The sequence below is a fragment of the Typopeltis vanoorti genome, chromosome 19 (assembly GCF_054136105.1).
Source record: "Typopeltis vanoorti isolate ZY-2024b chromosome 19, IOZ_Tvanoo_1.0, whole genome shotgun sequence".
Classification (NCBI taxonomy): domain Eukaryota; kingdom Metazoa; phylum Arthropoda; class Arachnida; order Uropygi; family Thelyphonidae; genus Typopeltis; species Typopeltis vanoorti.
The window spans coordinates 101,135,347-101,152,115 of NC_143567.1; the positions used below are offsets into that span (position 1 = coordinate 101,135,347).

General features: G+C 34.4%; 1 protein-coding gene across 5 annotated transcripts in view; it reads right to left on the minus strand.

The window, feature by feature from the left end:
* osa (trithorax group protein osa) overlaps nt 1-16,769 on the minus strand; it is a 561,898-nt gene that overhangs the window by 50,167 nt on the left and 494,962 nt on the right. For all 5 annotated transcript variants that reach the window (XM_090409351.1, XM_090409350.1, XM_090409349.1 and 2 more), the window contains one exon: nt 12,105-12,405. In XM_090409351.1, the coding sequence (XP_090265477.1) occupies nt 12,105-12,405 (301 nt within the window). The remainder of the gene's footprint in view (nt 1-12,104; nt 12,406-16,769) is intronic.

Below are 16,769 nucleotides of genomic sequence, written 5' to 3' on the forward strand. Positions count from 1 at the left end.
AAACTCAACATCAGGCAACTGAAATGGTCTACCACCAAGACATTCACAGACAACCAAGTCACCATGGGATTCAAAAACCCATAGCCTGTTGGTTGGAGAAGAGAGATAATATCAAGTCAGAAAACCATAACAAGTAAATGCAAAATGATTACCACTGTTAAAAATAAAGATTTTATTAATCATCCTTTCAGTTACTGTTACTATAATTTTGCTACTTCTTCACCAACAGTGTTCCTTATGCTTACTCCTACTTTTCTTGATTGTTGCATTACCTTTAATGCATTGCAAAATTATGAATAATCTTTTATTATGCTTGAATATTCTGAATTTCAATTTAATTATAATTTATCTGCATAAAAATAAATTGACAGTTATGCAGATTTAAGAATATTATTTATTTTTTTAAATAAATATTAATAGGAAGTTTAAAGGAATTAGATAAGTATCAGATCGACATAATAGGGGTGACTGAAACAAAAAAGATCAAAACTGGTGAGATCTTTCTGAGCAATAAATACAAAATGTTATATTCAGGCAATGACAATCAAGGAAAAGAAGGAGTAGCCATAGTATTCAACACAAAATACGAGGCTAATCTTCTTGAATGGCAGTCAGTCTCAAGTAGAGTAATGTGGGCAAATATGAGAATGGGGAACTGGACAATGAGACTTATTTGTGCCTATGGTCCCACAGAAGGTTCTACTAAGGTAGAAGTGGAGGAATTTTTTGAGGCTTTAGAAAAAGCAACTGACACAATGAAAAAGGAAAAGTTGGTCCTTGTTGGGGATCTAAATAGTAGAGTAGGAAATGATTGTGAGACATACAAAAATATTTTGGGAAAATTTGGAGAAAAGAGCAAAGCTAATAATAATGGCAAATATCTGTTGGATTTCTGCTCAGGACATGGACTGGTTATTACTAACACCATGTTCCAACATAAAAATGTGCACAAATTCACATGGAGAGAAGAGGCTAGGAATAAGAAAAGTCTCACTGACTGTTATTGTTGATAGTGATGTTTTCTCCCTGGTGCAGGACACCAGAGTGTACAGAGGATTTGAAATTGGAAGTGATCACTATTTAGTCTTGAGCAGAATAAAATTGAATTTCATATTGAAAAGAATAACTTGTACAAAAGTTTTAAAGCGAATAAAAGTTGAGCAGCTCTCAGATGTGAACTGTAGACTAAAATACAGAAATATTATTGAAAAGAAAATGAAAGAGTTTGAGAACAGGAATCAAACCTTGGAGATTCAGTGGCAAACTCTGAAGGAAACATTGATTGATTCTGCCAGAGAGGCATGTGGTGAAGTTGTGTGCAAGGATAAAAAAATCAGAACTCCCTGGTGGACACAGGAAGTTAAAGAGGCAGTGAAGGAAAAGAAGAAAGCATATCAAAAGTTCCTGGCGAATAAGTCAGCTTTTACTCTTACAGAATACAGAGACAAATGTAAGAAAGCTAAACAGTGTGTAAAACTAGCTAAACAAAAGTCATGGGAGGACTTTGGCAAGAATATAGAAAATAAATATCAAGAAGGTGGCAAAATATTCTGGAGGTTGTTGAAGAAGCTTAGGAATGGAGGAAAGAGTACTATAAAAGGAATTAGAGATGATAAAGGTGAAATGAAAACAGGAGAAAAAGATATCCTTGAAGTATGGAGTAATTACTTTGAAAAACTGCTAAATGAAACAAGCAGTGATGACAGCACAGTGATAAAAAACACTGACCAGGCATGCAGTCAGGAATACATATCCATACTTGAAGTAGAAAAAGCCATCAAAGGCTTGAAATGTGGAAAGGCAGCAGGAGTAGATGATATTCGACCAGAAATGCTGAAGTATGGTGGTATAAGAGTCTTACAGTGGCTGCACTGCATAGTTCAGAAAGCCTGGACAGAGGGACGAATTCCCGATGATTGGAGTAGAGCTCTCATAGTACCCATATATAAAAAGGGAAATAAAACTGAATGTGAGAATTACAGAGGTATTTCCCTACTGAGTGTTCCTGGCAAGATCTATGCAAGTATACTTGAGAAACAGTTGAGAAGAATTGTGGAAGAAAAGCTTGGTGAAGAACAAGCTGGATTCAGGCCAAATAGAGGCTGTCAGGATCAGATCTTCACTTTACGACAAATAGTCGAGAAAGCATGGGAATATAACAAAGATCTGTATTTAAGTTTTGTCGATTTGGAAAAGGCATATGACAAGGTGCCAAGAGAGAAGCTATTCAATGCGCTGCAGTTATATGGTGTCAATGGGGCATTATATCAAGCAATACTTAGTCTTTATTTGAGTTGTGAGTCAGCAGTTAGAATTGAAGGAAGTACAGGAAGATGGTTTAATGTTAAATCTGGTGTGAGACAAGGATGTACATTATCCCCTCTGTTATTCATTATCTATATGGATCACATTATGAAGGAATGTGGTATTAAACCTGATATCAAAATTGGAGATGTTAATGTCAGCTCTTTGCTTTATGCGGATGATGTTATACTTCTAAATAAATCCGCTACAAGTCTGCAAGATTCTCTGACTAAATTGAATAGCTGTTGTAATAGATATGGTATGAAGGTCAGCAATAAAAAGACAAAGACAATGAAAATAGGCAGAATCATTGAAAATGTCAACTGTGTTGTGAATGGAGAACCTGTGGAACAAGTAAAACATTTCAGCTACTTAGGCACAATTTTTACTGAAGATGGTAAACTAAATATAGAAATAGACAACAGAATCAGCAAAGCTGGTATGGTGGGAAGTCAATTGAATAAATTCATATGGAATAAGAAAGAAATTAGTCGGAACACTAAATTAGCTGTATACAAGACTGTGTTCAAACCAATTTTAACTTATGGATCTGAGAGCTGGGTCAGAAGTAAAACACTTGACCAAAGACTAGAGACCGCAGATATGAGAGTCCTGAGAAAGATTAGAGGCGTGAACAGATGGCATCAATGGCAATATCATATTAAAAATGAGGATATTAGGAAAGAACTTGACATTGTCAGCATCCAGGAATGCGTTAGCAGAGCTAATCTCAGATGGTATGGTCACTTAAATAGAATGGGAGAGGATTAGCAAAATTAGAAGATTAGCAAAACAAGTGTTCTCTGCCAGGTTGGCAGGAAAACGACCCAGAGGAAGACCAAGATATAGATGGATTGATACAGTACAAAGTGCCTTAGACCATAGAAATATAAGATCTGATAATGTTGGAGTCTTGACAAGTAACAGACTGATTTGGAGGAAAATTGTAGATAGGAAGTTAGTAATGATGTAATTTTTCATGTAGTACTGTCATATCCTGTACACCCCTTGAGGGTACATGGCAGGAATTTGATGATGTTGATGTTGTTGTAGGAAGTTTAAGTGTGCAGGATAGTTGTACAGTCCCCCCCCACACACGCACATTTGGTTACAAAGTAAATTATACTTGCCAAGAAAATATATTCTTGTTTAATCCTTTACTCAATTGTAAGTAAACAAAGTTTGTATGTGAAGTATCTTCAAGAGTGTGCTAAATGGGATGATCTTCCATGACTTCTACTCCTCCTTTCCATGATCTGACTACTGCTAGTCTATAAACAAACTTCAGCATATCACAAATGGCTTAGGACTAAAACTTCAGCATTATACTCAACTTACATTCCAGCTCACAAGTGAAAAAAAAAAAATAAATAAATAAATAAAAGCAGCTAAATTCCACAAACTTGCCTCCAGAATGGCAATTGTGCTTTCTGGTCTCTAGACAATGTCATTCTGCCATACCTTCTGCCTGCCCATGCTTCCAGTGCTCTTACATGCATATGGTAATTATGTAACATCGTCCAACGATAGAGTTGATCTACTTTTTCTACTGGTATCATTCCTATCTTTTAATTCCTGAATTGATGACTATGACAGAGTATTCCCTCACGCCACCAAGAACTACTCTTGAAAAATGTACTACTACTCACCCCATGTCGCATCTTTTGCAAGAAATCAGAAGAATCCTGAATGACTTGAACATGAACAAGGCATATGGTCCTTATAACATATATCTATTGTGCTAAAAACTTATTTTCTGCAATTATCATTCATTCTATATCACGTGACAATTTTATAGTAATTTAATTATGATATCAATAACTAACATCATAAACAGCAAACAAATCATTCAGTTGTACCATATCAAATTTTAAAACCAGGAAGAGGTCATATAATCCTCAATGACAATACTATTTTATCACTTTTAGCTATCAAAATGCTACTCTCTCTCTTTCTCTCTCAAAAATGAAATGGAGTGCATCATAAAAAAAAAAAGAAATTAAATTAAAGAGAAAATGAGAATTTCTCTGATCCAATGCACAATGCTTTATGTACTCATTCAAAAATGCATTTTTTCTTCTTTTTAAGTATGTGTTCATTTTTTTTTAACTCTCTCTCATTTGCTATTGTCACATGGCACACCAGTTATGATCCTAAAAAGACTCGATATGTGAATATACTAAATACACAGAAGAAAAAAAAAAAAAAAAAAAAAAGCAGCTTTCTTCATTTTTCAAAAGGCTGTCCAGGACAAAGGGATGAAAATTACAGAACACAACTAATTATGGCTACTTTTTTTTTTTTTTTAAATGTTGATTGATCTCATATGAACTTAAAAGCACAATCAGTGCCTCTCCCCTTTCTTTAAGAGTTGCAGGTTGTAGTTGTTTTGGGAATACTTTGTGAAGAAGACTATTCCAGAGGACAGGGATGGATGGAATAAAACAAAGGGGGAAAAGCAGGTTCAGTGAGTTTGTAGTTGGATTGAAAAAGGAGCTGAGCAGCTATTGCTCTTGTATTAACAGGTGGAGGAATGATCCATGAACCAAACTGCTCACCTCTGAACAGCATCAAGAATGTTTAGAGAAGTTTTAGTTATAGCAACCCAAATATGCAAGCAGTATTCTAAAGATAGTGGACTTTGGATATGTATAGAGTTAAGAGGGTGTAAAACATTTTGGTAAAAGAGAATCTTTTCTTTTTGCTCTAAGCTTCAACTTGTTGCATATCCAATACTTTGATGCAGATAGTCCATAGATTACAGCCTATCTGCATCAAAGCATCATGGTCTGCCAACTGATTATTTTGCACTTGGTTTCCAGTCTTTTGCTAGTTTAACTGGTTTTTTTTTTTTGGTTGATCCTCTTAACATGTTAATTCCATTCTAACCTTTCTCTTTTTTATCAATAAATTTATGGGTTGTAGTTGACATTCTTCATAAATCTTTTAATTTTTTGCTGTACTAAATTTTGGTATTTTAACTATTTTTCTTAATGTTTTCATTTGATATGTATTTGTGTTATATTTTTGATGTTTCTATTCTTATTTCACGTGCATATGTCAAAATTGGTCTGACTACTGATTTATATATTCTTACCTTTGTTTTGCCTAATTTTTTGGATGTTGAGGAAGCTACTGATGTGATGTGAAATGCTAGGAAAGACTAGAGGTACATGTTAGTCCAAGCAGAGAGATTTGACCCTGTCTTGGATTACTAAAGGTAAGGATAGGAAAGCTGAGATCTCTCATGCAAGAAAAAAAAGCAAAACTGCATTTCGGTAGTACTGAAAGTGACTATATAATCTTGTCTGTGATTTGGGATGTTTGGGCAATGCATGGTTGGTCAAATGAGTATGATAAATGAAGAGTACTATCATCAACCCAGCTGTGAACAGGATCAGTGGTGATTGTGAGTAGGTCATTTATGCAGGGCCATACTTACACTTTTCAGGGCCCGAGGCGCTAGACTCTAGTGCCTTTGGTGCCGAGTTTTAAGGAGATTTAAAGTACATGATAATATAAATTCTAAAAATTATATATAACATCAATTAAAACCATAAACAGAGCAATATAATAATTCTTTAAACATTTAAAGAAAGAAATTATCAATGTTTTCAACAATTTAAGATTTAGCAAAAAATAAATTTCAAATGATCTAGATTTACTTTAAATACATAAACGAAAAATCAAGTCAAATTAAGCTTTAAATAAATGAATTAATTAGCATCTTGATGCAGTGTCTAAATAAATAAATATAGTATTTGCATTCTTGTTTTTAAAAAAAGGGCATATAATCTACTTGAAGCAATGACACTCTTTTTCTGAGTTATATATATATATACATACATATACATATTATAGTGATATAGGAAATTTAACAGAAAACAACCAACTTTTTATGTTCAATTTTAATTGTTTATACTTTTAATTCTGCGATTATAAATCTCATTGTTCCCCCCCCCCCCCCCCAAATTGGTCCTAATTCTTAGGCCAAAGCTAGAACATCATGCACTTGTGCAGAAGTATGGTCCTGCATTTATGAACAGGAAAAAGAGCAGGTGATAGGACAGAGTAGTGAGTCACTGTCTCACTGGCATTGGTGGTGAAGCATGAAGTGAACCATCCACCATGACATGCAGTGAATGAAAGGAGAGAAAGCTGACTACTCAATAACAGAGGGCAGCAGGTAGATCAAAGGATGGAAATTTGTTTAGCAGGCCTTGATGCCAGACATGGCCAAAAGCTCTCAAAATGTCAAAAGTGGCAGCATACATTTCTCTGAACCTTTCCATGGCATGTGTCTAGTGGCGGGTGATACAAGCTAAGAAGTCAGCTGTGGATTTGAATGGTGGAATCCATATTGGTGGTTAATGATTAATTGGTGGGCCTCTAAGTAATCAAGAAGTTAGCTATTGATTGTTTTCTCCATTATTTTAAAGAGAATTGAGATGATGGTGATTGATCAGTAGGATGACAGTAGACTTATTGCTCTTTTTGGACTAATTGTTTCCACACATTAGGATAAATACCAGCTATGTATAAGAGATTGTAGAGATAGAGACAATATAGGACAGGTGTTAGCTCTGAAGCACAGCATTTGAGAACACCTGAAGATATGACATTAGGACAAGAAAACTTTAGCATTTAAGTGGTTTGTCTTGGTCATCTATGCAGAGTAAGAGTAAAAGAATGATGCTAAGAGGTCAGCTTTATCTTGGATGAAATGATAGTAGTGCCATCAGGGTGAGAGAGAGAGAGAGAGAGAAAAAGAGAGATTGAGAGATGGAAGTACAGGTGAGCAGAAGTTGTATCCAATGGTCTTAACAAGGAATCAAAAGGCATGGCTTTCATTTGGAGAGGAAGCAAGTTTTCTGCTGTTGGCCTTTATGAAATCAGATTTAGATCTGTTGATGACTGTTTTACATTTGTTGAATGCTTTATATAGGTCAAGTATAAGGCTTGAGTTCGTGATTTGAGCAAGAAGCAATTTTTTCCTAAAGGAAAGGCATCAATCAAAAGTGATTTTTGACTACACATCTACCCCACAAACTCACTAAAAACACACAAAATTTGGACTTGTGGATTCAATCTAGAATTTACAGAGCTAGAGTCTGAAAATGAAAATAAGAAATGCTACTTTGGAGTAAATCTACCTAAATGCATGCTCCTCATTTTTATTAATTTAAAAGTGATTTTATGGAACTCTTCATTAGATAACAAATATGGAAAACTGTCTATGAGCTTGTTGCATGGTTTAGGATTATGTATTAACAGGTTGAATGACAACTATGATAACTTCTAGTTGGCCATCTATGTTACACCATCAACTACCAGCTATCATGTATCATATTTTTTGTATGAACATTGTTGTGGACTACATGATAATTCGTTCTCGATGCAGATATTTCAAATGGGAGAAAGGGAAGATTGGCATACCCAGTAACTACAGTGAAATTGAACTAAATACTTTTTTTTTTTACAAGTGAATAAATAAGAGAAATAACACAGCTGATTTGTAAAATAAGTACAAAATTTGCAACACTGAAGTTGTACTAACATGATTTCAGAGCTTGTTTATATCACTGGTCAAAGTTTCTAGACCAGCAAGAGGAGAGGATCTCATCATTTCCCCAATTTACTTTAAACCATATTGGTGATGGTTTAAAGTATTTTTTTTTTTTAATTAATGACTGTAGTTACTGAAGTCATTAGACAGAATTAACTATAGCTTGAATCCATAAATTTAAGATATTAGGATGCTTGAAAGGAAATCTGTAAAAAAATCTTTAGGATGAAACCTACAAATTTTATTTAAATACATATTTGTTTATCTGAAAACTGAATATGATTTTCAGAGTTTTTAGATTTTTTAATAGTATGATTTTTACATCCAGGAACTGCACAAATATTTGCCATTTTTAAAGAGAAACAAAAGTTTGTTATGAACCAAACTATATTTGGCATATTTAGAAAATTTGACACATGTCGCACACACATGACCTTCACACTAAAAGAAGGCAGAATAACCCTTGCCTAACAAGTGCAATTACATCTTTTCAACTGTCTCTATTAGTTGCAAACTGATAACAGCAAAGTTAGCATAGCAACCTATGTAATCTCATCCTCTTGGCAATTAACCAGTGCGTCCATAGCGAAACTGGAAGGATGACGTATACGTTGCAACTTTCGACTGGGGGAAAGGTCTAAGTTCGATTCTTGTCGTGATGGGAGGAATCTTTATATGGATTTTTTCAATTAAAGGTGAGTTAGCTGATCTCATATGGAGGTAGCAGAGTTTTTCTCCCAGAAACTCGGGTTTTTTATCCCACAGACAAATCAGCCCTTCAGAACACGCACAATTTACAGACAAAAATAATAATAGTGAGCAATAGATGCGTTGATGTAGATGATGATGGTGGTAGAGGTTCGATGTAGTTGGTGGAAACGAAGAGTTGTAGTCCTCCCTCAATGAGCCTTCAGTCTCCTTCGAGGTGTCACAAAATAATAATAATAAACAAAATAAACTACTTCCCATTATTCATGAATTGACCAAACTCAACTCCTTTTAATACATAATCCTAAACCACTCAGCGAGCTCATAGTTTTGCATCATTTATTGACTAACAATGATTCCATGAAAACTAGCACTATCATGTTGCTAGTCATGTATATACTTGACTAGTATATACATGATTTATACTTCTTTTTTCTTTCCATAATTTTAATTCTTAATCCTTCAAAATCTATAGTCCACTTGATTCTTCATCTCCTTCTATTTCCCGCTTTAAGCGAGTGATTAATCAGTTAATGCAATTTTTTTACTGCAGATTGGCCACAGAAATTTTCTGTCGCCAATCTGCAGCGAGCGGAAAAGCTGGAAGTCATTAAGAGACATGAAACTGGCACTAGTAATACAATGACTGTGCGAGACCTTGGATACAGCGAGTCTTCAGTTTGGACTATATTAAATAAGAGCAAATAATACAAAGAACAAGGAAAAGTTGCTACTGCTTCTTTAAGTATGCATATCACCCAAAATAGAAGCCATTTAATGATTGAGATAGAGCATCTTCTATCACTCTGTTTTGAGGATTATAACCAAAAAAAAAGAATACCTCTCAGTACAGAGAATATTCAGACAAAAGCTCTCAATATTTTTACCTCATTGAAAGAGACCCAAATTTCAAGAGGAATGTAAAAGCTTTACTGCAAGTTTAAGATGGTTTGACTGTTTTAAAAATCGAACTGGACTGCATAATGTAAGAATAACTGGGGAATCTGCTGGTGCTGCCTAAAGAATTGCAAAGGATAATTCAGGAGGGTGATTATGACAATCGGCAAATATTCAATATCAATGAAATTGGTCTCTTTTGAAAGCATATGCCAACAAAAACTTTCCTCACTAAAACTGAAGCATTTCAACAGGATATAGTGTCTAAAGATCATCTTTTATTTTTACGCTTTTATTAGGAGGCAATGCATAGACTTTAAACTCAAGTTTATATTATTTTATCAAAACTAAATTTATTATTTATCATGTGCAAAATCTAATATTATTAAATAAATCAGCACAATCAGAAAAGAACTTGGATTTAATGAAATGGATAATGAAGATGTGAGAAACTTACTCGATTCCCTTCAGAACAGTTAAGTGAGAATGATCTCCTTCAACTAGAAGAACAGAGTGCATATGAAGAAGATAAGGAATGCAAACAAGAAGAGAATGTTACGATTAAGAAGCTAACTGCATAATAACTTGAGCTAGTTTTCAATCACAGAGTATGCTAAGGAAATTTTGTTTGATGCTGATCCTGATATGGAATGATGCTTTGAGGTCCTCTGAAATCTTGATAAAGCCATCACCAGCTATTGCAAATTGAATGACAAGATGAAAAAGCCAAGCATGATTCCAGACATCTTTACTTAATTTTTTTTATAAAAAAGTAGCTCAATTAAATGTTTAGACATTAAATAAAAATTTAAGCAATTAATTTTTATTAACTTTGATGATTCTATCCTCTAATATTACACTGTAATTTTTTTCCCAAATTTACACTAACTGATGGATCAATTATAATTATTCTTATTGTTTATTGTATTTGCTTAACGCGATTTTGCTTAGCATGCATTAACTGATGGATTAATTAATCACGCTAAACGAGGTTTTCCTGTATTTAATTTCACATAATTAAGCTTCATTCTCAACATCTTTCTCTTATATGTTTTGGCTCCAAATATTTTGTCATCTCCATCTAAATATACACAGCTGTGTGTGTCTTTTTAATTACTTTTTTAATATAAATTAAAATTTTATATTAGCATTTGGCTGGTAAGATGGGTAGCTCTGTCACCCAATAAGCTTTGCTATTATTGCACAGCATTATGAATTATGCATTTTCAAGAGTGTGTCAAAATTTAGGATCCATACGAAGAATAGGCAGCAATGTGGCATTATTTCAAATCTATTTTTCATCATGATTTTTTTAAAATTAAAAAACAGCTCATACAAACTCTGAAGATACTACTTTATGTAGAGGAGAAAATTGGGCACATTCTCTTCAGAATAATGGTAGCTTTCACAACTATGACAACAGACTAATCAAAAATCAGTATTTTCTAAGTTCTTTCTAAATTCAAAGATGGCTTTACATAATTTTCTCTTGAGCTGTTTATATTTCCTATTGAAGGTTATACAGGGTGTTCGGGATAAATTTGACAGTTTCGTAAGGAAAAAGAAAATCTTCTTTGTATCTATTAAATTTAATGAATTGACAAAAAAACATTACAGGCAGAGTTAATTACAATACTATCAACAAGATTTACTCAAAATAACCACCATTAGCATCGATCACAGCTTCAATTCTGCTTCGGAACTTCGAACAAGCTGATGCTACAGTCTCCCTGGGAAGGGCCGCAAAAACTGTTTTAATTTTATCCATTAACTGGGCTTTTGTATTACTGGAAGTGCGATTGGTGTCTTTTTCAACTGCGCCCCATACAAAAATAATCCATGGGGTTAAGGTCTGGGGAGTTTGGAGGCCAAACATTTGGACTGGTGAAGTCGTAGTAATTTTCAGACAACCATTTTTGACTTTTCCCAGAGGTGTGGCAAGGGGCCGAATCCTGCTGCCATACATACGGCCTACCATTGGCTACCCTTGTTATCCAGGGCTTGACTACAGTTAGCAACTCCACGAACAAAGCCCGAATTCCAATGCCAGGGTTCTTCAACACCTGTTCCTGCAGATTTGCGAGGAATTCTGCTGTACGAACGCAATCAGATCGTCTGCTAGGGATCTTTCTTCTTGCTACATCCTCGTAGTCACCATTGCAAGTCTCTAGTTCATGCCTGATTGTTTTTACTGTATTCAGGGAGCATTGGGCAGCAGTCGTAATATCCTTATTTTGATGGCGGGCACGAATCATCATGATACAAGTTATTCTCTTCCATGATTCAGGTGGGTTCCAGCTATCCATCCTTTCTGACATCTTGTGTATGAATGAAGAAGGGTCCAAACTTTTAAATGAAGAGAAGTGTGTGTTAATACATGTAACTTACGGAAAAATATAATTAATTATAAATATGTCAAATTTATCCCGAACACCCTGTATATAGTCTCAGTACTAATTTTGTGAAGATTTTGATATTCACGATTTTGTTTCTTCGAAAATCATGCTATTTCAAAACACTGCTATTTTTTTATTCAAGTTTTTACTTTTTTTAATTTAATTTTTTTTGTATTTAAGATAAATTAGTAACATCACTAATTACTAAGAAATCCAATAAAAAATTAATTTACCTGGAAATTGTGTGAGCTTTCTGGACCTCGATAGCTATCTTGCTGAACTTGTGGATATGGTGACTGAGCTGTAGACTGACTGTTTGGTGCTGGATATTGGCTAGGAGACATTGCTGGTCTTCCTTGAAATCCAGTGACTGGTTGCGAAGTCATTCCATCACGTGACACAATCTGCTGCCCAGAAGGATAACGATGGGATGAGTAACCAGATGGGTCTCCTTGGGAAGGCCCTATAACATTGCTGGACTGTGATGAAGGCCTCATCACAGGGGCTTGAGGCTGCTGCTGTTGCTGTTCATATCTTTTTTTTTTTTTTTTTTTTTAAAAGAAAAGAAAAAGATAACATAATAAATAATAATTCTTCAATGTGACTTTCAAAATAATTTATTTTCTTTCTTTATTTTATATTCTTATTTTTACACATTTCCACACACTATATTTTATCCTGGCAACTCTCAAAAAATTTAACTTTTCACATATTCTGCATTTAAATTATAAATGGGACACTGATTTTCTTTCCTGCTATTAAAAAAAAATAATAATAAAAAAATAAAAAAATAAAAAATTGCACATCAAAATGTTTGCAGAACTATTTGTGGTATCTCATTTCTCTTGTTCATTGTTATCTCCTTTTTGTATTTATTAGAAGTATTTTGAAATTTTTATACAAACAAATGATTTTATTTCCAAGTATAATTGCAAGATCAAATTCCATGGGTCTTGATACTCACTGCATAGCCAAATTCAGTCTTAGACAGAAGCTGTAGGATGTGTTGTGATGCATCTGGATTTATGTGAATAGGTACATAGTACCTGCTTGCATTCATCCAACCATCCATCATGAGACTTGCATATTCAAGCTCGAGGAATGCCATTTGACTGCACTTTAGAAATGTGCCTTGATCATCTTGACTACTAGACTATCATTCTAAGAATTACCCACCCTTTTGTATTCTAAATATTTCATAAGATGGTAACATGGGCAGTGGCTGACTAACAATATCATTAACATACAAGTTGAACAGCAGTAGCAATCCTAGTATTTAGCTAAGGCTCAACATGAGAACTGCTGCTCAATACTAGACCCAGCACAAAACTAATGCAACTAAGAATAATTTCAGGGGAATATCCAGCTATTTCCCAATAATGCTGAATTGAAGAGGGAAAAAGTTGATAAAGATGATATAGAGGTCATTCAGGATGCTTTCTATAGAGTGACATTGTGGGCAACGATAATGGCTGCCAGTTTAATGTATAAGATGCTCCTGGCAGAAGAAATTACAAGCTAAGTATCATACTGATTGAAATGTGCTTCAGGAAATTGAGGATGGTAGGGATTTGGGGAGTGAATTATTTGAACCCATATAATAGTGAATTATATGGGTTCAAATCCTACCATGGACATGGATGTTTACAACTGTCTTCAAGTGAGATGGACTTCATCTTCTGGTGTGAGACCACCACCCTGCTTACTGAAGGCATGAAGAGTTGAAAAAGTTCTATGTTTGGCCTCTAGAACAAGGTTTCCAGATTATGTAAACATAAATAAATAAATAAAAATTAATACCTTTGGTGGGCTTAAGGATTTTTAATGTATTTATGTTCTATAAGTTTACACCTTTCATGGGTAGGAGTCATTAAAAAAAGGGAGTGTGAATGTTGGCAGACATACTGTAGAATTGGGAAAAATAGCTCAACGTATCAATTGGATATTAAAAAATAGGCTGACAAGTAGGGATAAGGAGGTTATTATTCTGTTAGAAGGTTGATACGATCATATCTGGATTACCCTTGAGAATTCACTTTAGTGAGTACAGGAGTGGCAAACCCTAATGCTCGACCATGGCCTATTTCACGTAATATACTTCTGTTATATCATCTGTAGACTAGTCCTCCTTCTTTCTTTTCTTCTTGCTCCTTCCACTTAATTGGGATCTTAATTTCAGAAAGTGAGATAACCACATTAATTAACATGGATGCATGATGCTAAATCATAAATCAACATAAAAAAATTACCTTTTAGGTTAATGACTAAAGAAGGCTGACTTGATAATTCTTCTTTTGATTTATACAATGAAAATTAGTATCTTTAAAAGTAAAATAGTTCCTCTTAAATCCTTTCAGTGTAAATTTCTTTGGCTTATTTTGCTATTTTATTTCATCTTATGCAGTGAGAGTCTGAAGTCCCAATCCACCTAGCCAGTACTAGATAAATTGGGACCAAAACCTCAACGATATGTGGATTCACTCTCCAACCAAAAGGTCGCAGGTTCAAATCCCACCATGGACATGACTTTGTGATTGTCTTTAAGGTGGAAGATGACTTTCATCCCTTGGTGTGAGACCACCGCCCCACTGATTGGAGGTTTAAGTGGCTGAAAAAGTTCCATGTTTGGTCTTTAGAGCATGGTTTCTGGATTATGTAAAAATAAAACAAAAATTTATAAAAAAAAATCTATAAAACTGATAAAAATTAAAAAATCCTTAGCCCACCCACAGTACAAATGTACTACAGGTTTAGTAGGTGTTATGGGTGGTAAAATAAAACCACATAAAAAATAAAATAATAGAAAAAAATAATTTTGTGTCCTAGCAAAAGTAGGACAGAAATGTTTAATACATGTTTATTATCATTGAATTTATAATATGATCAAATTCATAACATAATTTGAGCATATTTTCCATACTTCCAGAACACACACACACACACACACACACACACACACTTAAAAAAACATGCTTGTGAATTAGACTGTATTGTGTCTAGTGCCCATCTCCCCCACTGATAACTTGGGGACCCTACATCATGGAAATACCACAAAAGAATAATATTTTATGATCGATTGCCGGCCTGGTTGGCCAAGTGGTGTATCCGCTCTCCAGCCAAAAAGGCTGCTGGTTCGAATCCTGCCGTGGGCATGGATGTTTGCGATTGTTTGTGAAAATACTAGTGGTGGTGGTGGCCAGCGGTAGATGGTGTTGGTGTAGATGATGAAAGTAGAGCGGTTCGTTGTAGTTGGATTGTGGAGTAATGGAGTAGGTGCCCTCCCTCAATGAGTCCTTTGACTTCCTGGAGATGTCATGTAATAATAATAATAATTATTTTATTATTACTATTATTATTACTGGCCCTAAAACTTAGCACTAGCAGCACTCATAACGGAAGTTTATTATGACTCATCATGGAAAAAACTATTACTCCAATGCTTTTAAGCTTGGAAGTATCAAAGAATAATTTTATTTACCCATAACAATAAGAATTCTTATATTTCAACTATTAACAAATCCTTAGCTGGCATGGATCTTTGACAAATCCTTAACTATTAACAAATCCTCAGCTCCTTAAAACTTGCAACTATATAACTAACAAAAAATGACTGTCATTTGACCTGTTATTCCATTTGTATATAATATTAACAAAGAAAGATTATTTTATATCAAATATTAAAAATGTTATACTTTAAAATAAATTTTGAAGTATGACCTTGAAATGCAGCACATTTTAATTTTTAAAGTATGCCATACGAAAACATCTAACACTACATTAAGATAAGAGAATAAACAAAAGACTACAATAAGGATTAAACTACATGATTTGTATCCTTCCAATTTTAGGATTTTCTTAAAGCAGTATGAAACCACCATATTGATTGCTGAAGGTCTAAAATGACTGGAAAGATTACCATGGCTGGTCTACAGAAAAAGTTTACTGGCTTATCTAACCTTAGCCCACCAAAGTACTAAATCTGAGATAGGCTGAAACCTTTCATGTTTGGGACTGTCACTAAAAAGAAAGATGAAGCAATTGCCTTATTGTCTCCCTGCCTTTCTATGGGAGGAAGTTGGTCAGTGACAAAGCTTTTAGGAAGACTCCCTCCCCTCCTTGGCAACATGCTTCTCACTTGGAAGATGTCCCCCAGACATCTAGATTACATCATTTAATATTCACACATCCAGGTTATTTCATAAGCTTTTTTCCATGACAAAGAACAGATGTTCTTGTTTCAGGAATGCATCATTTATACAATTTTCTAAACAGATCAAATGGTTCAATGTCGAATAGTGTGTCTACCAAAGCCATGCTCAGTGTTGGAGAGAAGATTGTTCCTTTCTAATATCAGAGAAGTTTGGCAGAAACTATTTAATATTTTACAAAGACAGGGCAGCTGAGCAATGTATCAGTAATTGGTTGTTGGTTGGATCTTTTCCTGTTTGGGGAATGGCAATGAGAATTCACATTTTATCATGAATCTGAGAGCCTTGGTAAATATTGTTATATAGCAAGAGAAGGAGATCCATAAAAAATGGTGGAAGGTGTTTTATTGTTTAATGGATTTCATCAGGTCCTAAAACCATGCTGATATGTTAGGAACTTAAAAAAAGCTTGTATTTTTTCCCCATTAATGAATGGCCAATTGTAGGACTTTTGCTGATTTGAAGAAAAGTTGAGCTGATGTTCCTCTTTTTGTTTTTTTCAATATCAAAAATCCAGGAGAAAAGGAAACTATTTCTGAGATTATAGCAAAGCTCTTGTGTTCTAGTGTTTGCAACTGCTTTAGGTTAAGAACTATACCCCCATTATATTTCAGAGTAGATGGTATGTTCTATATCAACCCTTCATATTCTAGGTCTTATCCCATACAACTTTTTCAGCAGTTGTATAAT